The 21,999-nt window shown below is 37.7% G+C and overlaps 1 protein-coding gene across 8 annotated transcripts in view; it reads right to left on the bottom strand.

The window, feature by feature from the left end:
• The window catches only part of TANK (TRAF family member associated NFKB activator), a 99,284-nt gene that overhangs the window by 38,229 nt on the left and 39,056 nt on the right, over positions 1 to 21,999 (bottom strand). For 6 of the 8 annotated variants that reach the window (XM_040229204.1, XM_040229205.1, XM_040229203.1 and 3 more), the window contains exon 2: positions 15,829 to 15,976. In XM_040229204.1, coding sequence (XP_040085138.1) covers positions 15,829 to 15,927 — 99 coding nt within the window. In that variant the 5' untranslated portion in view covers positions 15,928 to 15,976. Of the gene's footprint in view, positions 1 to 3,143; positions 3,319 to 15,828; positions 15,977 to 21,999 lie in introns of all 8 variants that reach the window. The other 2 variants (XR_005719086.1, XR_005719085.1) reach the window with 1 other exon arrangement.

The raw sequence follows: 21,999 nt of genomic DNA, 5'->3' as shown, positions 1-21,999 counted from the left end.
CCCCTTGAATAATCACCATGACTAGACTCACATGAGTCTGTCTAGCTCTACCAAGATCCTCTTTTTGCTATTTACTCTCCCTTTGGATATGCAGATGACACCACCCTTAGGGCAGAAAGCCAAGAGGAACTAAAGAACCTCTTGATGAAGGTGAAAGAGGAGCATGAAAAAGCTGGTTTAAAACTCAACATTCAAAAAACAAAGATCATGGCATCTGATCCCATCACTTCATGGCAAACAGAAGGGGAAAAAACGGAAACAGTGGCACATTTTATTTTCTTGGGCTCCAAAATCACTGTGGACTGCAAGAAGATCAAACCAGTCAATCCTCAAGGAAATCAACCCTGACTCTTCATTGAAGACTAATGCTGAAGCTGAAGCTCCACTACTTTGGCCACTTGATATGACGAGCTGACTCACTGGAAAAGACCCTGATGCTGGGAATGACTGAGAGCAGGAAAAGGGGGCGAGAGAGAATGAAATGGTTGGATGGTATCACTGAATCAACGGACATGAGTTTGAGCAAACTCTAGGAGACAGTGCAGTCCATGGGGTCCCAAAGAGTTAGACACAACTTAGTGACTGAAAAACAACCCTCCCCTCAGGCAATCTCATTCCCAGTGGTTGGTTATTTGCCAGACTTTCAAATTCTCCTTCCAGCAGCACTCTCCTTTGAACTCTCTATTTATGTGGCCAAGAGCTACGGAAAAAGCATTTGTTATTTGTAGCAATGGGAAGAAAATAGATGGAATACCTGGGAAGGGCTGTGATTTAACTAGGTTAATATAATGATTACGAACTTAGAGGAGCCAAATAAGCTCAGTTTTTAACTAGGTTAATACAATGATTACAAACTTAGAGGAGTCAGATAAGCTCAGTTTCAGTATCGATTCTGCCACTTATGTTGCAATATTGATTTATTTCTGAGTCTCAGGTTCTTCATTTGAGAATGGGGCTAAGAATGCCAACTTTGTAGGGCTGGGCATATTTACATGTAAAGGATGTGACATTTGTAAAATATACTTATTCATAAAAAAGTTAATTCTCCTTTCTGCTTTATGAAGTAATCTGAATTTAAGGATTGAAGGAGCAAAGAGAATACAATTGGTTCAGTATTATCTGGATTACCTGACATTTTAGTATGGTCACATGCAGATGACCACCACCCTTATGGCAGAAAGTGAAGAGGAACTAAAAAGCCTCTTGCTGAAAGGGAAAGAGGAGAGTGAAAAAGTTGGCTTAAAGCTCAACATTCAGAAAACGAAGATCATGGCGTCTGGTCCCATCACTTCCTGGGAAATAGATGGGGAAACAGTGGAAACAGTGTCAGACTTTATTTTGGGAGGCTCCAAAATCACTGCAGATGGTGACTGCAGCCATGAAATTAAAAGACACTTACTCCTTGGAAGGAAAGTTATGACCAACCTAGATAGCATATTCAAAAGCAAAGACATTACTTTGCCAGCAAAGGTCTGTCTAGTCAAGGCTATGGTTTTTCTAGTGGTCACGTATGGATGTGAGAGTTGGACTGTGAAGAAAGCTGAGCACCGAAGAACTGATGCTTTTGAACTGTGGTGTTGGAGAAGACTCTTGCGAGTCCCTTGGACTGCAAGCAGATCCAACCAGTCCATTCTGAAGGAGATCAGCCCTGGGATTTCTCTGGAAGGAATGATGCTAAAGCTGAAACTCCAGTACTTTGGCCACCTCATGAGAAGAGTTGACTCATTGGAAAAGACTCTGATGCTGGGAGAGATTGAGGGCAGGAGGAGAAGGGGACGACAGAGGATGAGATGGCTGGATGGCATCACTGACTTGATGGACATAAGTCTGAGTGAACTCCGGGAGATGGTGATGGACAGGGAGGCCTGGCGTGCTGCGATTCACGGGGCTGCAAAGAGTCGGACACGACTGAGCAACTGAACTGAACTGAACTGACTGAGGATAAAGGCTATCCTGCCAAGAAAAGCTAAAAAGTCATGTTTTCATAAAGACTAGAGGTCCTTAGACAAACAATTTAATGTCATGGTGGCAGGAGCGTCTAGGTGTAACAATGGAAAATTGGTATTGAGAAGAACACCTCTCAGGTCCCAGGGAAAGTGAATATACTTGATGACCAACAGGACATTAGTAGCAGTATCAGGAATCATCCTTGGAAATTTAAGTGAGATAATTTAGGATAAATAAAAGGCACTATTATTCTACACAGCAACTTATAAGGCTCATTACTCTTTTAATATGGTATAGGTAGGAAAAAATAGGGGACGTATAAGCTCAGATCTGACATTCAGTAAAATATGGCTTTCAAGTGACAATGAGACATATGGATCTAGAGCTCAGAGGGTAAATCTGGAGTACAGAAATAAATTTAGGAGTTATTGTCATAAGTATCTGAAGCCATAGAAGATGAAATAGCTCATACAAGAATATAAAGTAAGATACAAAGAAGGGCTTGAATAAGTCTAATATTTAGTGGCCTGGTAGTAGAGAATGAACCTACAGAGAAAAATGAGGAATTGCAACCCAAAAAGAATGAGAAAAATCAAATATGGTGTTTGAAATGTTAAGGAAAAATAGTGCTTTAAGGAAGAGGTAGCACAAGAGATATTAAATGGAATCAGTTATTAAATGGAATAAGGTAGTTTTATATGTGTGAACTTGAAAGACTATCAATGATTTTAGGCAAAGAAGTTATAGATATGAAATCCATGGTCAAGCAATTTTTTTCAAATCATAGTTCTACTACTTATTAGTGGAGGGCTTGTTATTTCACCTTTTTGCATTTCAGTTTCATTTAAAAAATTTAAATAACAACTTACTCATAAGAGCCATATAATAACTAAATGAGATGACTAACATTTTGCCAAACATAAGCCTCAATAAATCTTAGTGATAATGATGGTGAAGAAAACATAGTTTTAAAATTTTAAAACCTTTTTCAAATTAGCACAACTCCATTTTTGAAAAGATATGATTCACATATTTTGGAAGGATAAAGGTATGTTATTAACAGTGGTTACCTGTGGGAAATGAGGGAGAGGACCATCACTTTATACTCTGTATATCTTAGATTATCTGCATTTTTTTCAATAAGCATGTGCTGCTTTTGTAATTTTAGCTAGTAATATTTTTAAAAAATCACTTACCTGTCTTATTTGTCTTTGTCTCCTTTATTGATTTGGAATACTCGGATGTCTTTGCTTGACAGAATGTTCTACAATGGATGTAGCACACTGACTTTTCAAAGAGGAGCTTCTGAATCTTAAACTGAAGTGAACTAGAAGAAACACTGTGAGAAGAACTGGCCTGGAGTATGGACAACTGAGTGGTAAAAGGTGGGCAAGTATAAACTAATGAATGACAGGTGAATAGCAATAAAACATAAGAGAACCTATGCTAATTTTTTAGTAATAGGTTTTAAGTTTGGTAAAATATATACAGCATACAAAATTTGCCATTTTAATAATTTTTAAGTGTATAGTTCTGTGGCATTAAGTACAGTCACACTGTTGTGCAAACATAACTACCATCCATTTCCAGAGCTTTTCATTTTCCCCAACTGAAATGCTGTCCTTTTCAACATGAATTCCCCACTCCCTTCCCCCAGCCTCTAGGAACCACTCTATTACTTTCTGTCTCTTTGAAGCCAACTATTCTATCCATTCTATATAGATATTGTTTTTTTGCGTATTGTATATACATATACAAAATGTATCTATATTTTGTTTATCTATTTATCCACTGAGGGGCACTTGAGTTGCTTCTACCTTTTGGCCACTGTAAATAAGGCTGCTACAAACACAGGCATACAAATATCTCTTTGAATCCTTGCTTTCAGTTCATTTGGGTATCTATCCAAAAGTGGAATTGCTAGACAATATGGTAATAATCCTGTTTTGTTTTGAAGAAACATCATTACCTTTCACAGTTGATACACCATTTTACATTCCCGTCAGCAACATACAGGAGTTCTAATTTCCCTACATCCTCACCAATACTTTTCTTAAAACTTTATTTTTTATAATAGCCATCCCAGTGGGAATAGGATTAGTGTGGTTTCAGCGCTTTCTGGTAGCTCAGTTGGTAAAGAATCAACCTGCAATGCAGGAGACCCTGATTCAGTTCCTGGGTCGGGAAGATCCCTTGGAGGAGGGCATGGCAACCCACTCCAGTTTTCCTGCCTGGAGAATTCCAGGGACAGAGAAGCCTGGTGGGCTACAGTTCATGGGGTCACAAGGAGTCAGAACACGACTGAGCGACTAAGCACAGTGATTTCAACTTGCATTTCCCTAATGATGTCAAATTAATGATGGCCTCCCAGGTAGGCTACCCACTCCAGTATTCTTGGGCTTCCCTTGTGGCTCAGCTGGTAAAGAATCCGCCTGCAATGCGGGAGACCTGGGTTCGATCCCTGGGTTACAAAGATCCCCTGGTGAAGGAAAAGGCTACCCACTCCAGTTTTCTGGCCTGGAGAATTCCATGGATTGTATAGTCCATGGGGTCACAAAGAGTTGGACAGGACCGAGCGACTTTCACTTTCACAGGTGACTCAGTGGTATAAAGAATCTGCCTGCCAATGCAGGAGACACAGGTTCAATCCCTGGGTTGGGAAGATCCCCTGGAGGAAGAAATGGCAACCTACTCTAGTATTCATGCCTGGAAAGTCTCATGGACAGAGCAGCCTGGCGGACTATAGTCATTAGCATCGTAGAGCTGGACACGATGGCTGAGTGATGAAACAATGATGTCGACCATCTTTTTATGTGCTTATTGGTCATTTGTATAACTTCTTTGGAGAATGTCTATTCATGTCCTTGGTCGATTTTTTAATCAGGTTGTTTTTGTTGTTTTTGAGCGTAGTTCTTTATACACTCTAAGTATCAACCCTTTATCAGATACATGATTTGCAATTATCTCCCCACATTCCTTGGGTTGCCTTTCACTCTGTTGATAGTGTCTTTTGATGCATGAAAGTTTTAATTTTTATGAAGTCCAAATTACTAATTTTCTTCTTGCTGTCTGTGCTTTTGGTGTCATAGCTAAGAAAGTGAAAGTGAAGATCACTCACTCGTGTCCGACTCTTTGTGACCCCATGGACTATACAGTCCATGGAATTTTCCAGGCCAGAAAACTGGAGTGGATAGCCTTTTCCTTCTCCAGGGGATGTTCCCAACCCAGGGATCGAACCCAAGTCTCCTGCATTGCAGGCGGATTCTTTACCAGCTGAGCCACAAGGGAAGCCCAAGAATACTGGAGTGGGTAGCCTATCCCTTCACCAGCAGATCTTCCCGACCCAGGAATTGAACTGGAGTCTCCTGCATTGCAGGCGGATTCTTTTAACAACTGAGGTATGAGGGAAGCCCATAGCTAAGAACCCTCTCCCAAATCCAATGTCATGAAGCCTTGCCCCTATGATTTCTTCTAAGAGCTTTACAATATTGGCTCTTGCATCTAGGTCTTTGATCAGGTTTAGGTTGATTTGTACATGGTGCCCTAGTGGCTCAGATGGTAAAGCGTCTGCCTACAATGTGGAAGACCAGGGTTTGATCCCTGGGTTGGGAAGATCCCCTGGAGAAGGAAATGGCAACCCACTCCAGTATTCTTGCCTGGAAAATTCCATGGACTGAGGAGCCTGGTAGGCTACAGTTCATGGGTTTGCAAAGAGTCGGACATGACTGAGCAACTTCACTTCAAGGGTCCAACCCATGACACAGACTTTCCCCCAAATGTTCTTTTTTTTTTTTTTTTTTTTTGAGTACACCATGTAGTTTGTGAAATCTCAGTTCCCTGAGCTGGGACTGGACCTGGGCCATAGCAGTGAAAGCTTGGAATCCTACCCATTAGGCCACCAGGGAACTCCCACTTTTTAAAATTTCTTTCAGCAACATTTTGTAGTTTTCAGTGTATAAGTCTGTCGCCTACCTGGTTAAGTCGATTCCTAAGTATATTATTCATTTTTATACAATTGTAAATTGAATTTTCTTAATTTCCTTTTCAGCTTGTTTAATGTTAATGTATAGCAATGCAGTTGATTTTTGTGTGTTTATTTTATATCTTACAACTTTGCTGAATTTATTACTTCTAACAGTTTGATGGAACCTTCAGGGTTTTCTATACACAGGATCCAGAAATCAGCCAACAAAGAGAGATAATTTTTTTTCTCCCTTTCCAATTTAGATATTTTTTTTTTGCCTGACTGCTCTGGATAGGGCTTACAGTGCTATGTTGAATAAAAGTAGTGGAAGTGTACATCTTTGTCTTGTGCCTTATCTCAGAAAAATAAAGCTTTCAGTCTTTCACCATGGAGTACTATGTTAGATGCGGTTTTCTCACACATAGCCTTTATTTTTGTAAAAACTGTGGTTATTTACGGCCCGAAGCAAGTGGCTGGCTGTTTGCTAGAAGACAAGGTGTTTGTTTTTTTTTTTAATTTATTTATTTTAGTGGGAGGCTAATTACTTTACAATATTGTAGTGGTTTTTGCCATACACTGACATGAATCAGCCACGGGTGTACACATGTTCCCCATCCTGAACCCCCTTCTCACCTCCCTCCCCATCCCATCCCTCTGGGTCATCCCAGTGCAGCAGCCCTGAGCACCCTGTCTCATGCATCAAACCTGGACTGGCGATCTATTTCATATATAATATACATGTTTCAATGACATTCTCTCAGATCATCCCATCCCCGCCTTCTACAGAGCCCAAAATACTGTTCTATACATCTGTGTCTCTTCTGCTGTCTTGCATATAGGGTTATTTTTACCATCTTTCTAATTCCATATATATGTGTTAGTATACTGTATTGGTGTTTTTCTTTCTGGCTTACTTCACTCTGTGTAATAGGCTCCAGTTTCATCCACCTCATTAGAACTGATTCAAATGTATTATTTTTAATGGCTGAGTAATATTCCATTGTGTATATGCACCATAGCATTCTTATCCATTCGTCTGCTGATGGACATCTAGGTTGCTTCCACGTCCTGGCTATTATAAACAGTCACACATAGCCTTTAATATATTGTAATAATTCCATAATGTCCATTTGTTGAGTGTTTTTACATTAAAAATAAAAAGGTGTTGAATTTTGTAAACTCTTCTGCATCAATTGAGATGATCCTGTGCTTCTGTCCCCCTCTCATTCTGTTAGAGTTGTGTATTACATTCACTGGTTTGACCATTCTTGCAATGCAGGAATAAGGTGTATAATTGGTTAAGGTGTATAATCCTTTTAACACACTGTTGACTTTGGTTTGCTAGTATTTTGTTGAGGATTTCTGCATCACTGTTGATAAGGGATATCAGCCTGTAGTTTTCTTGTAGTGCCTTCGTCTGGCTTTGAAATTAGAGTAATGCTGGCTTCAAAGAATTGAGTTAGGAAATATTCTACCTTGATCAATTTTTTGAAAGAGTGTGAGAAAGACTGGTGTTAATTCTTTGAATGTTTGGTAGAAATCATCAGTGAAGTCATTAAGTCCTGGGCTTTCTTTGTTGTTAACTTTTTGGTAACTGCTTCAATTTCTTTACTAGGTATTGACCTATTCAGATTTTCTAGCTCTGCACCCCATTGTTACTGATGTCACAAATTACACCTTTATATATTGTAAACCCATTAATATAGACTTAAAATTATCTTTATATCTTTGTGTTCTAAATCTGGCTGTATAAAATAAAAAGCAGAGCTACAAACCAAAATTACAATAATACTGATATTTATATTTGTCTATTATTCACCTTTCCCAAAGGGTTCTGTATTTTCACTTGGTTTCAAGTTACTCTCTAGTACCTTTTCACTTCAACTTGGACACTCCTTAGCACTTCTTATAGGTCAGGTCTAGGGGTAATGAACTCCTCCCACCTTTGTTTGTCTAGGAATATTTTAATGTCTCCCTCAGTTTTGAAGGACAGTTTTGCCAGATATAAAATTCTTGGTTAATAGTTGTTTTTTCCCCCCTCTTTAATACTTAAATACAATATAGCATTGCCCTCTGGTCTGCAAGCTTTTTGTTGAGAAATCCACTGACAGCCTTAGTAGTGCTTCTTTGTACTTGAGTCCCTTTCCTCCTGTGGCTTTCCAGATTCTGTATCTGTCTTTCAACAGTTTGATTACAATTTGTCTTGATGTGGGGCTCTTTAGATTTACCCTACATGAAGTCTGTTGAGCTTCTTGGATTTATATATATATATATATATAGTTCCTCAAATTTGAGAAGCTTTATTTAATAATCTATTTCTTCAAAAGAATTTCTCTCTTCTTTTCCCATAGGGCATATTGCTGTACTTGATAGTGTCCTGTAAACCCGTAGGCTTTGCTAACTTTTCATTATTCTTTTTTTCTTTTTGTTCCTTGGATTCCAATCTTTCAAATTACCTGTCTTTCAGTTCACTGATTCTTTTCTCTGCTTGTTTAAGTATATTCTTGAACCTCTAGTGTAAAATTTTTATTTTCTCATTTTGTTCATATTATTGCTTTCCTGATTTACTTTAGCCCTTTGATTCTGTCTTACTTTAGCTCTTTGAGCATGTTTACACAATTCTTTGAAATTCTGTGTCTAGTAAATCTGATGCATGTATTTCTTCAGGGGCTGTTTCTGGGAATTTATTTTTTTCCTTTAGAAGGGCCATGTTCTCATTTTTTTTGAATGCTTGCTATGGTTGAAAACTGGGTGTTTGAACAGTCACTCTCCAAGCCTGCAAGCTTGTGTGGATGGTCTTCACTAATTAGCAGGTCCTTTAACTTTGACATTAGTCCAGGGTAAAGGTTTAAGGTTTTCTCAAGTATTTTCTGGGTGTGTATCCTGTTTGGTTCTCTGTGATTTTTTTCCCTCTTGATTTTTCCTGGCTGTTTGGAAGTGTCTGCTCGGGGCCTCAGGTGTTCCATTACATTCATTTCCTCACATCTCTTGCACCATGTGTTCACTGCAATCTCCTCCCTGCAGTTTCCATATGTTATGATGCCCACCACTACTTTCCACAGTTGCCAGTCTGAGACCTAAACTATGCAGTCATTCCCAACTCCAAGCTTCAATTCAGATTAAGACAGAAAACAGTCCCTTGGTAGTCCACAGGATGGCCAGGATGTTTCAAAAATGTTCCACTTTGCTTCTTCCTTTCTTCCCTCCTGAGGGAATCAGGAACTAGGCTGCTTCCTTCCAAATGCACCATGCCATACTGGGGATGAGGTGGGTCAAGGGTGAGTAAAAGGCCATTAAATTTTCTCTATTTTCAATGTAGGTTTTTCTTGACTAAGTTTTTGCTTTGTTGCCATACATCACTGACTGATTTCCAGAATTCCTAGAAAATTTTTTTCAGTCTGTTTATCTGATGTTTTTGTGGAAAATCAGGGGATTGGAACTTCCTACTTTGTCACCTTGCTGATGTCACTCAACAGACCAATTAGTTTAAGCTTAACGTTCGGAAGTACAGCCAAGCTCACTCAGAGTACAGCTCCTGGGGCCTTTTCAGAAGGCCAGGCAACTTCTCCAAGGTTATTTTCTTGCTTCCCTTCTTCCTTTGCTCTATTCTCTTTCTCCTTAGTACTTCCTTCTCCTATCACTCCAAGTATCATCTCTACAAAGATGATTTCTAAATTTGTATTTTCAATTGGTACTTTACTTCAAAGATCCATAACTCAATAGTCTGCTGATAATTTTCCCCAATGATCTTCTAATTCTTGAACTCAAAATATCAAATACCAAATAACTTCCTTTATCAAAATCAGCATTCTCTTTTTCTGTGCCTGCATCATCAATCTTCCATTTATCCAGGCTAAAAATCTTGGAAGTGTTATTTGTTCTTATCTTTTCATACTGCAAGTTTGAGAATGTGTATATATCTTATTACTAAAGATTATGAATGGGAATACCTAACTTGATTGAACTTTTCAAAGTTCAATCTCACTTCTAGGAGTAGACAGATAAGGAGAAATTAGTAATTTACACTTGGTACATTTGAGTCTATAATTTAAAAAAATAAATGCTCCATAAAGTAAAACTCCCAAAATGTCAAAAGGACGTAATTGTTTTCTCACCAAAAAGTTTTAGAAAAATGTTAATTTTTTTTAAAAGTAATGAATGAGATCAAATTTCTGAACTCTTATTTCATTGTACTATAGAGAATGTAATGGCCAATAAAATTGAATTTCAGCAAGTCCAGCATCTCATATTAAAATGGGAATAATTATGTTGTCTCCTAATAATTATAGATGCCTCTGTAACCCCCTCATATGAAGCTATCTAGTGTTATATCAAACAGGGATTGGGCAATGGAGTTAGATGCAGGAGAACAAAAAGATAAGTCATTTGCTTCATTATTGCCACTTCTGGGCCATTATTCCTTTAAACTTAAGCAAAAAGCTGTTCACAAGGTATTTTAATTATACCAGTCTCTCCTCAAAACAGTTATCTTCCAAGACAATAGTCATTTCCTGGGAGAAAGAAATGGCAACCACTCCAATATTCTTGCCTGGAGAATCCCATGGAGGAAAAGCCTGGTGGGCTACAGTCCACGGGGTCGCAAAGAGTCAGACACGACTGAGCGACTTCACTCACTCTACTCTACATTCAAGAATTTTTGCTCTTCCCTTCACAATATCACTCTAAATGTTCTTAAGTCTACCACCATTCTGTAAGTGCTCTAGTCTTCATTTAAGAGTTTCCTGAATTCCTCAATCTCATTCCAGCTATCCACTTTCATGGCTCATTATGAAAACAGAAGATACTAAACATCAATCTTTGCTCACTGACAATAATCCATCCTTTGAACTCACATTCTTCTACTCCCTCTGTATTTGTCCTCTCACTTCATGAACAACTTATCCATAAACCCTCTTTTTGTTCTTAGTCTTAGACAACTCCTGGATTAGCTTCTTTCTGATTTTAACTTATAGCTCAAAGCACGTAACTTCAATTGCTTTTGTATGTACTTTCTGGTCACCTAACCAAAAATTCTTTTACTTTAACTCTACAATCTCTTAATTTTGGATCTGGCCATCCAATTACTTCTACATCAAGAAAGCTGCTGAAAGAATAGCCAGCAAACACAGATTGACACCACTAAAAATTCATGATAAAGGCTGGATGCCACATTTTTCTTCTTTCACTTAACTGAAGCTTTCAAGTCTTTATTATCACTTTCAGACTATCCTAAAATCCTAAAATCATTTCACTCAGTAGATGATCTTATCTTGTATTTCAGGGGGAAAATATGGACTCTCATAAGAAAATCTACTCTCTGTTTGATTTTTTAAATTGAATAAATTTGACATATAATATTATGTAAGTTTAAGGTGCATTGTGAGTTACTTTGATGCATTTATTTTGTAATATTATTGTTGTAGTCATACTTAACACATTAAATAATTATACAATATTACTGTTTATATTCATTATAACATGCATTAGATCTCCATGGCTTATTTACTACTTGTTATAAATTTAAACAACAACAATCTTCTCTGCCTCTCTCCATATCCCAAGTAACCACCATTTTACTGTTTTTTTTTTTAACAGGTTTGACTTTTTTTGGATTCCAGATATAAGTAATACATGAGAATCCCTTTAAACTTCCTGCCATCTCCACTTCTTACATACAAACTTTTCATTTGCAGCTATTTTTCTCTCTTGTGCCCTCCAATTCTCAGAGGAATGGGTGTTTCTTCATGTTGAGAGTAAATTCCTTAACCTATTTCTGAATCTCTAGCAACCACTTGGTTGGCCATATTTCCTTCCTCTTCCTCTTCTGTTCTTCAAATATCCCTTCACCCTACACATTATAATTTGGACATGTACACACTCAGGGCTATAATGAAATTGTTCTTCTATAATCTATATCTATAATCTCCAATTCAGGACATTTTCACCTGTATGTCCCAGAGGTAACCAAACGATTGCCATTTATTTTTCTTTAGTAAACTGAAACGTAATATTCAGTTCAGTTCAGTCGCTCAGTCATATCCGACTCTCTGCGACCCCATGGACTGTAGCATGCCAGGCTTCCTTGTCTATCACCACCTCCCGGAGCTTACTCAAACTCATGTCCATTAAGTCAGTGATGCCATCCAACCATCTCATTCTCTGTCATCCCCTTCTCCCGCTTTCAGTCTTTCCCAGCATCAGGCTCTTTTCCAAGGAGTCAGTTCTTCGCATCAGGTGGCCAAAGTATCAGAGTTTCAGCTTCAGCATCAGTCCTTCCAGTGAATATTCAGGACTGATTTCCTTTGAGGATGGACTGGCTGGATCTCCTTGCAGTCCAAGGGACTCTCAAGAGTCTTCTCCAACACCACAGTTCTAAAGTGTCAATTCTTTGGCGCTCAGCTTTCTTTATAGTCCAAATCTCACATCCATACATGATTACTGGAAAAACCGCAGCTTTGACTAGATGGACCTTTGTTGGCAAAGTAATGTCTCTGCTTTTTAATATGCTGTCTAGGTTGGTCATAGCTTTTCTTCCAAGGAGCAAGCATCTTTTAATTTCATGGCTGCAGTCACTATCTGTAGTGATTTTGGAGCCCCCCAAAATAAAGTCTGTCACTGTTTCCATTGTTTCCCCATGTCACTGTTTCCATTGTTTCCCCATCTATTTGCCATGAACTGATGGGACCAGATGCCATGATCTTAAGTTTTCTGAATTTTAAGAAATTCAGAGTTTTAAGCCAACTTTTTCACTCTCCTCTTTCACTTTCATCAAGAGGCTCTTTAGTTCTTCTTGCTTATTGCCATAAGGGTGGTATCATCTGCATATATGAGGGTATTGGTATTTCTTCCGGCAATCTTGATTCCAGCTTGTGCTTCATCCAGTGCAGCATTTCTCATGATGTATGTAATATATGTACATTAATAGGTGGGCTTCCCCTGTGGCTCAGGGATAAAGAATCTGCCTGCAATGCAGGACACACAGGAGATGAAGATTCGATCCCTGGGTTGGGAAAATCCCCTGGAGAAGGAAATGGCAACCTGCTCCAGTATTCTTGCCTGGAAAACTCCATGGACAGAGGAGCCTGGCAGGCTACAGTTCAAAGGGTCACCAGACATGACTAAGCACACAGGCATGGCATATTAACAGGTATATAATTATATATTTATTTATAATAAGGTGCAAATTATGGTTGCCACTTATTTTTATATTCCTGATCTTAGACCACTGCTTAGCACCAATATGTTTGTTGAGCAAATTCCACACTACTCTCTATCCTATCTATCCTCTATCCCACTGTCAGGAAGACTTTTCTAAAGCACGTATTAAGTCCTTCAATATATTTTGAATGAATAAGAATACTGTACAAAACTACTTAGTTATAATCATCATGATAAGGCCCTAATCTATCTTCACAGCTTCTCTTCCTGTACTGCCTTCACTTCTGAGTTTTTACTATATATATTTCTCCCCTGCTTTCAGGATCCATCTTCCCTAATTTACCCAGCTCCTCCTAGTCTTGACTCAAGGGTTGGGCTTAGTGGTAGGCTTATGACCTGATCCTCCCAGAGTGAGTTAAGTGCCTCTTCACTGTGCTCACATGTTATCCTGTACAGATCTCTACTACAGCACTTAGCATGCTATAATAATAACTACTGATCTTTTTTACTTATTAAAAATCCTTAAGGACATAAACCATATTTTATTTCAGTATTCTCAGAACCTTATTAAGAGCTCAGTACATAGCAGACACTCAATAATGTCTCTTAAATAAATTAGAATGTCTAGAGTTTAACATTTTTTCTTCTCCTATTTTTGAGAAACATAAAAAATATTTTCCTTTCCCCTCTTTAGGGGAAAGTGCCATAGTGAATAAAGGTTTCTTCCATGGCAGAGATTAAATTATACGAGTTTTCAATTGCTTACTACTGGCCAGGGCAGAAAGATCAGGAGATAGAGAAATACCTGTCTCTGTCTTATCACAAGAATATCTCAATATTCCTATTCCCCAATTCTGTATTTCCCAATGTTCCTAGAATAGGCCCAGCATAGTTGAAGTTTCTTAATGAACCTAATGAGAAAATAAGAATAAAAGCTGGGAATTTTTGATACTCTTTTTAAAAAGTGATTATGCCTTATACATGACTTGGAAAGGAAAACAAATCCAAATTCTAAACTTCACTTCAATAATCGAGAAAGAGTCTGTCACTATCCTATCTCTATTTCTCTTATGCACCCCTACTGAAGATCTCTAGACCATTAAGTTTACCTACATAACTGGGAGTATTCTTTTGTAAGTCAACATGAGAATCACAAAAAAAAAAATGATAATTTTTGAGAAATGGAGTGCAGTATGTATAACACTAGTTTTACAGTAGATGTATTAAATAGAAAGGAGAAAGGGAATTATGTATTCCTATACTTATGGAGGAAACTAAGAACTCCATGGCTAGCATATTTCTTAAGACTTCAGAATACCAGACTAGTAAAAAAAAAAATTTTTTTTCTTAATTGAAGGAACCAACATAAGATCCTCTACTTTCAACAGCCTTACAGGAATAATTTAATATAGCAGGGCTTAAGCTATTTATCTTCAGAGAGACCTATTTGCAAGGCTGGCCCCTTGACCGGCATCTGGGAATATAATCTTTGAAAACATTTCTTAAGTGATAAGATTCTAAGTGCTGTGCCAACCTACTTAGACTACCATGAGATTTGTGGTGAATAACTACTTTCCTTCTGACACAGGGTGCCTATGTAACTAACCCTTAAAAATATCCCAAGTTCTTGAGTTTCAAATGGAGTTCCCCGTGCCAAAGCAGTGCATATATGCTGGGTGAACTTCTGGAAGCTGGAGAGAGGGTGCACTCTGTATGACTCTTCACAGAAAGGAGAGAGTATAGGAAATCTGCACAAGGATTCCTCTAGACTCCACCTGGTGTCTTTTTCCATTAATGATCTGGCTGTGTTTCTTTACTAGTCTCTGTAATAAATCTTAGCTCTGAATATGACAGTTTTACTAAGTCCTGTGAATCCTTTTAGAGAATTGCAGAATCTCTGGGTGCACTGGGGACTCCCAAAACACTAAGTAATGATACTAACTCAGCAAAACAAACAAACAAACAAACAGAAACTCTATGATCATCATTTGACAAATGGGTATGTTAATAAAATTTTGCTCTTTATTCTGACAGTACAGAAACATAGAAACAATATCAGAATAAAGGACAGAATTTTAAATGGAATAAATTTAGCGTTATAAGAAGTTCATTACTCTTATTTTTCTCATTTTATTGTAGGTTGGTAAAAACGTTATCAAGGACCATTAACAGACATGCCTAGAAACTACTTAACCAGGTAATTTTTGCCTGGATATACCTTTCTTCCAATTTACTTTCTTTAGAAACTGAAAACACTAAGCAGAAATTTTATGTGAACAGGAGTATTTTAAAAAGCTGAAACTTCTGGTAAGACATTAAAGATTTCACTGAAATAATAGTTTATTTTAAACTTAATAGTTAAAGAATAAATTAATAACAAATTTAGTTCCAGGATATTTTAAGATCTGTATAGTCTTCCAGTCAGCCAAGTAACAATATGAAAAAAACAAACAAAAAAACTAGCTGAGATAGTGATACTCTGACTTTTAGTTTGTCATTTTACTTAAAAATTATTCATGGAAGATAACATACTTATCTTTCCTCAATACAATCATCTTAAAATGAATTTTTTCCATAGGTCACAATATTCTTTAAAAAGTTAGCAAACAAAAACCTCAAATTTTATCTATTAATATATCCCTGTGTTTTAGTTCTTCAAGAAGTTCTTTCTTTAGTTCTAACAATATATTTTCCATTGCAAAAGATTCAAATTCCATTCACCAGGATAAATAACAACTTTCAAAACTAAAACCATATACCTTTTGCTGTAGTTCTTTTACTGCAGAATCTCTATCCATGCATGCCTGTCGAAAGGCTTCATAAGCTTTATTGAGTTGCTCGCCAATGTTTTTATCCATTCCTCTATGTCCTGTTGCATCACTATAAATGATGGAGTAAATGACAGATCTGAAAAATAATTGAACAATTTAGATAGCTATCAAGTAAGTATAAATCATTTTTAAAATGTGCCTCAAAGATAATTCTGTATTGTTTATCATGAACATTACAGAATCAATTATTATAAAGTTTTTACAAGTATATTTATTTATTTATTTGGCCGTGTCAGGTCTTAGTCTTAGCACACAGGATCTTTCATTGCAGCACACAGACTCTCTAGTTGCGGCATCTGGGTTCCCAAGCCACAGGCTTCAGTCATTGTGGTGTGTGGGCTTAGCTGCTCTGTGGCATGTGGGATCTCAGCTCCCCAACCAGGGATTGAACCCATGAACCCTTCATTGCAAGGCAGATTCTTAACCACTGGATCATCAAGGAAGTCCCCATATAAAACAGCTTTATAAAGGCAAAAAAGTCTCATATAAAATCCTGATCATATTTTAATCCTGCAATATTGTGAAACCTTAACTTCTACAGTTTTGAAATATTCTTTATGAATGTTTAAGGAGCAATTAGGGTTCCAGTTCATAAAGATGATACTTTGCAAATGGTATTCTATAAATGCAAGTTAAAAATAGAAAAATATAAAAGGCCATTTGTTATTAATCTTTTATTACAGAAATGCACAACAGGCTTAGCAATGTGAGAAGGGATTTCTTTTTACTAAATGGACAGTTACTTCCACTTATAAGGTGAATGCTTGCTGTACTGAAATTAGAGCAAAATTAAGTAGATAATAAATGTTTGCGGATGGAGTTCACACTGTTGTTATCACACAGCAATTAAAATGTGTGAAAATGCTCTTATTTTAGCACAAAATCTAGGGAAAACTGCCACTGGACTGTACATTAAAAAAGAAAAATCACACCCCATCAGTCTTACCCCTACTCTATATTAGTTTTCTGACTTCTCTATTTCTGAACTACAGGTGATTTCCTCAGTGGAGGTAATTTCGTTTTATCATCTCAATTTGCATTATATCTCTAAAGACATTCCCTGACTCTGAGCAGAGCATCATCTATCTAATGACTGATTTTTCTTGTCAAGCTGCAATAACCACACCACGGAGCCTTTCTCTTAATCCTCTGAAAGCCACAGAATAGACAAAGTTTACTATCAGTCACAGGGGGTTTTGGGGATACCCAATTATTTCACACCCTTTATGACTGAAATCCTTCATAATATCAGTCTTTTTCATAACATTTATCTTTGAGTATACCTGCTTTCCATATTTTACATTAAGATATAATTCATATAAAATAAATTCACATTTAAAAGTGTATACTTCTGTAGTTTTCTGTATTCACAATGTTGTGCAACTATCACCAAAATCTAGTCATAGAACATTTTTATCATCACAGAAACTCTGTACCTACTAGCAGTTAGTCCCAATTCCATCTCCCCTGTAACCCCTGGCGATCACTAATCTGCTTGCTGACCCTATGGATGTGCTTATTCTGAATGTTTAGAATCATAAAGTATATGCCAGTGTGTCTGGCTTTTTTCATGAAGCATAAAATTTCCAATTTTTAAACATGTTGTAGCATGTAACAGTATTTCATTGCTTTTTATGTCTGAATAATATTCTATTTTATGGAATAAAATAGATTTTATTTATAAAGTAAATTTTTTTACATTTTATTTATCCATTCCTCAATGGATATTTGGGATGTTTACACTTTTTGGTTATTTTGAATGAAGTTACAATTTGTGCATACATATCTGTGTGAACACATGTGGTCAGTTCTCTTAAATATATACCTAGGAGCAGAACTGCTGAGTCAGATGACAGTCATGTTTAACTTTTTGAGGAACTACCACAGACATTACAGCCATTTCCACAGCTGTATCATTTTATATTTTCACTAGCAATGCCCAAGAGTTCAATTTCTCCACATTTTCACCAATAATTATTGTTCATTTAAAAATACGTTAGGATCCTATGGGATGTGAAGTGGTAGCTCATCACAGTTTTGATTTTGAGAATCTTTACAGTGCTTACTGGGCATTTAAATATCTTCTTTGGAGAAATGTCTAATCAAATTCTTTGCCTACTTTTCATATATATGTGCATATATACACACATATATGCACACACACATATATATGTATGTGTGTATATGTACATCAAACGTCTAGTCAAATCCTTTGCTCACTTTATATGTGCATGTATGTATATATATTTAATATATATGCACATATGTGCCTATTACGTGCCTGTATGTGCATGCTAAGTCATTTCATTCATGTCTGACTCTTTGCAACCCCATGGATTGTGGCCTGCCAAACTCCTCTATCCATGGAGTTCTCCAGGCAAGAATACTGGAGTGGGTTGCCATGCCCTCCCTTCTCCAGGGGATCATCCCAACCCAGGGGTTGAACCTGCATCTCTACGTCTCCTGCACTGGAAGCAGGGTTCCTTACCATTAGTGCCACCTGGGAAGGCATACATATATGTGTGTATATATACATGTGCATGCATGCTCAGTCGTGTCTGACTCTTTGTGACCCTTATGAACTGTAGCCTGCTAGGCTCCAGGGTCATGGAATTTACCAGACAAGAACACAGGAATGGGTTGCTATTTCCTTCTTTTATATATATATCTATATATTTATGTATATGTGCATGCATATATAAAATTTCCAATATTTTCTTCCATTCTGTAGATTATCTTTTTGTTTGATACTGTCCTTTGTCAAAGTTTTAATTTTGATGAAGTCCAATTTATCTTTTTTCTTTTGTTCTTGTGCTTTTCATATCTAAGAAACCCCTGCCTAATCCAACACAGATTTTCACCTATATTTTCTTTTAGAAATTTTATAATTTTAGCTTTTACATTTAGACCTTTGATATATATTAAGTTAATCTGTGTAATACAGTATGAGGTAGGGCTCCAGATTCATTCCTCTGTATGTGGTTGGTGAGTTGTCCTGGCGTCATGAGTTGAAAAGGCTATTCTTTTCCCACTGAATCCCCTTGGCATCCTTGTTGAAAACCAGCTAACCATACATCACAATGGCCTTAAATACCGAGGTAATATTTCAATCCTATCAGCCAGTCTTTAATAAGATACTAAGCACACTCCTACATCATTTTCTAGACTTGGTAAAGAATTTTCAAGGATTTTATTATGGGGATCAAACTATGGAAACTCTTTAAGAGATGGGAATTCCAGACCATCTTGAGAAACCTGTATGCTGTTCAAGAAACAACAGTTAGAACCTTGTATGGAACAACTGACTGGTTCAGGATTGAGAAAGGAGTACGACAAGGCTGTTTATTGTTACCTTGTTTATTTAACTTACACACAGAGCACATCATGAGAAATGCCAGGCTAGATGAGTTACAAGCTGGAATCAAGATTGCTGGGAGAAATATCAACAACCTCAGATATGCAGATGATACCACTTTAATGGCAGAAAGCGAAGAGAAAATAAAGAACCTTTTAAGGGTGAAGGAGGAGAGTGAAAAAGCCAGCTTAAGACTCAATATTAAAAAAACTAAGATCATGGAATCCAGCACCATCACTTCATGGCATCCAGCCCCATCACTTCATGGCAAGTAGAAGGCGAAAAGGTGAAAGCAGTGACAGATTTCATCTCCTTGGGCTCTAAATCACTGTGGATGGTGACTGCAGCATGAAATTAGAAGACAACTGCTTCTTGGTAGGAAAGCTATGACAAAGCTAAACAGTGTGTTAAAGAGCAAAGACATCACTTTGCTGACAAAGGTCTGTATAGTCAAGGCTATGGTCTTTCCAGTAGTCATGTATGGTTGTGAGCACTGGACAATAAAGAAGGCAGAGTGCCAAAGAATTGATGCTTTCGAATCGATGCTGGAGAAGACTCCTTAGAGTCCCTTGGATAGCAAGGAGATCAAACCAGTCAATTTTAAAGGAAATCAACCCTGAATTTTCATTGGAAGGACTGATGCTGAAGCTTCAATACTTTGGCCACCTGATGTGAAGAACTGACTCATTTGAAAAGACCTGATGCTGGGAAAGACTGGAGGCAGGAGAAGAGGATGACAGAGGATGAGATGTCTGGATGTCATCACTGACTCAATGGACATGAACTTTGGCAAATTCCAGGAGATGGTGATGGAAAGGGAAGCCTAGAGTGCTACAGTCCATGGGGTCATGGAGAGTTTTGGACATGACTTGGTGACTGAACAACAACATTATGGGGATCACAGGGTTTTTTACCTTGTGAAAGAATGAAGTGACTGAAGTAAGTGAAGTCGCTCAGTTGTGTCCGACTCTTTGCTAACCCATGGACTGCAGCCTACCAGGCTCCTCAGTCCATGGAATTTTCCAGGCAAGAGTACTAGAGTGGGTTGCCATTTCCTTCTCCAGGCGATCTTCCTGACCCAGGGATCAAACCCAGGTCTCTCGCATTGTAGACAGACGCTTTACCATCTGAGCTACCAGGGAAGCCCTGAAGCAATGACAGTGATACTTTTTTAGGCATTCTAGTTAGGAAGTCTGTTTTTATTGGTACATCTGACAGATGGAAAAGATGAAGTACTGTTAAGATAATTAACATTGCCAGGATCTCTAACATACCATAGACACTATGGAAACAGAGTAATTAGCATTAGCACAAAGCTTCATTTTGAGTATTTATTCAGATACTATTATCATTCAAAAAAGGATTTAGGGTGGCTTTAAAAAGCACATGAGATTAAAAGTTCAGTATATGAGCAGGAAAAGAAAAATAAGGGTAGGGAGCTATAGGAACTATAGTATACTATAATGCGCTCATACAGAAATCAGACAATTTAAGTAGTTATGTGGCTTGATTGCCTAAAACTGTCTTAACAAACTGCAGATGTCATAATAAACTGTCAATGTAAACCACACTTGTATTTTAAAATCTGCGACAAACAAGAATCTTGAACTGGGAACTCATCTAGTTTCTTGTTTTATTCTGTCACTGACTGACCGTGGGACCTTAGTTCAGGGCTACTAAATCTTTTTGGACTCAAGTTTCTCTCCCTTCAAACAAAAAAAGATGTTTGGATTTGATTTCTAAGAAACTTCTTTGTTCTACACCTCTTGCATCTGTGAATCAAAAAATGCATGTCTGTTCCATCAAGAAGGTGCATTCTTGTTTTTAAAAATGTAAATACAGTACTAAAAATAGCTGCATCATATGCAAGTAAATCATGTGGAGTCTTCATTTCAGGTCCTTGAATTAGATCACACAAATGTCACTATGAAGAGTTACTGAGTAAATTCCATATTCTATTTCCTGAAGTAAGAATGTATGCTGGGGAGATATGATTCAGGTCAATACAACTAAATAAATGATACATTTAATTCCTATCTCACAGCCAAGAAGAAAATTGGGTGTCAGATCAGTGACACTGACTAGAGAAAAAGTAAACAGTCTCTGGAACCCAGCTAGTTAAACTGGACAGATTTCAAATATTAATACCCTGAACTTTAAAGCCACTTGTTCCTCTATTTTTTAAAGCATTTGTTAAGTATAAAATTAATCTCACAATTCAAGAGACAGTCACATTTCAATTACATTTTGGTATCCCTTAAAGTTGCTGGACTCCAAGGAAATGGTTTTATTTATAATAAACACGTCCAAACTCAAATCTAATGGCCACTGTGCTGTGCTTAGTCACGTCCAATTCCTGGTGACCCCATGGACTGTAGCCCCCCAAGTTCCTCTGTCCGTGGGGATTCTCTAGGTAAGAATACTAGAGTAGGCTGCCATGCCCTCCTTCAGGGGATCTTCCCAACCCAGGGATCGAACCCAGGTCTCCCGCACTGCAGGCGGATTCTTTACTGTCTCAGCTACCAGGGAAGACCCTAGTAGCCACTACCATCCCCCAAACCCAGGAGGTCCAAGCTAGAGCTACCTCTGCCGTGGAAACACTCTTTTTAGTTATGGCTTCACTCTTAAATGTATTTTCGGGAAAGCCTTCTGTGTTAAATTTATTTCTGGGTATGGTTTGCTGGTTTCCTTACACCAGGAAGAGATTAACTCACTGATGCCCAACACTAGAGCTGGGTGGGCAA

This window comes from Oryx dammah, unplaced genomic scaffold (genome assembly GCF_014754425.2).
Source record: "Oryx dammah isolate SB20612 unplaced genomic scaffold, SCBI_Odam_1.1 HiC_scaffold_27, whole genome shotgun sequence".
Lineage (NCBI taxonomy): Eukaryota > Metazoa > Chordata > Mammalia > Artiodactyla > Bovidae > Oryx > Oryx dammah.
The sequence above is the reverse complement of the archived record's forward strand: the minus strand, read 5'-3'. Positions and strand labels throughout refer to the sequence as shown.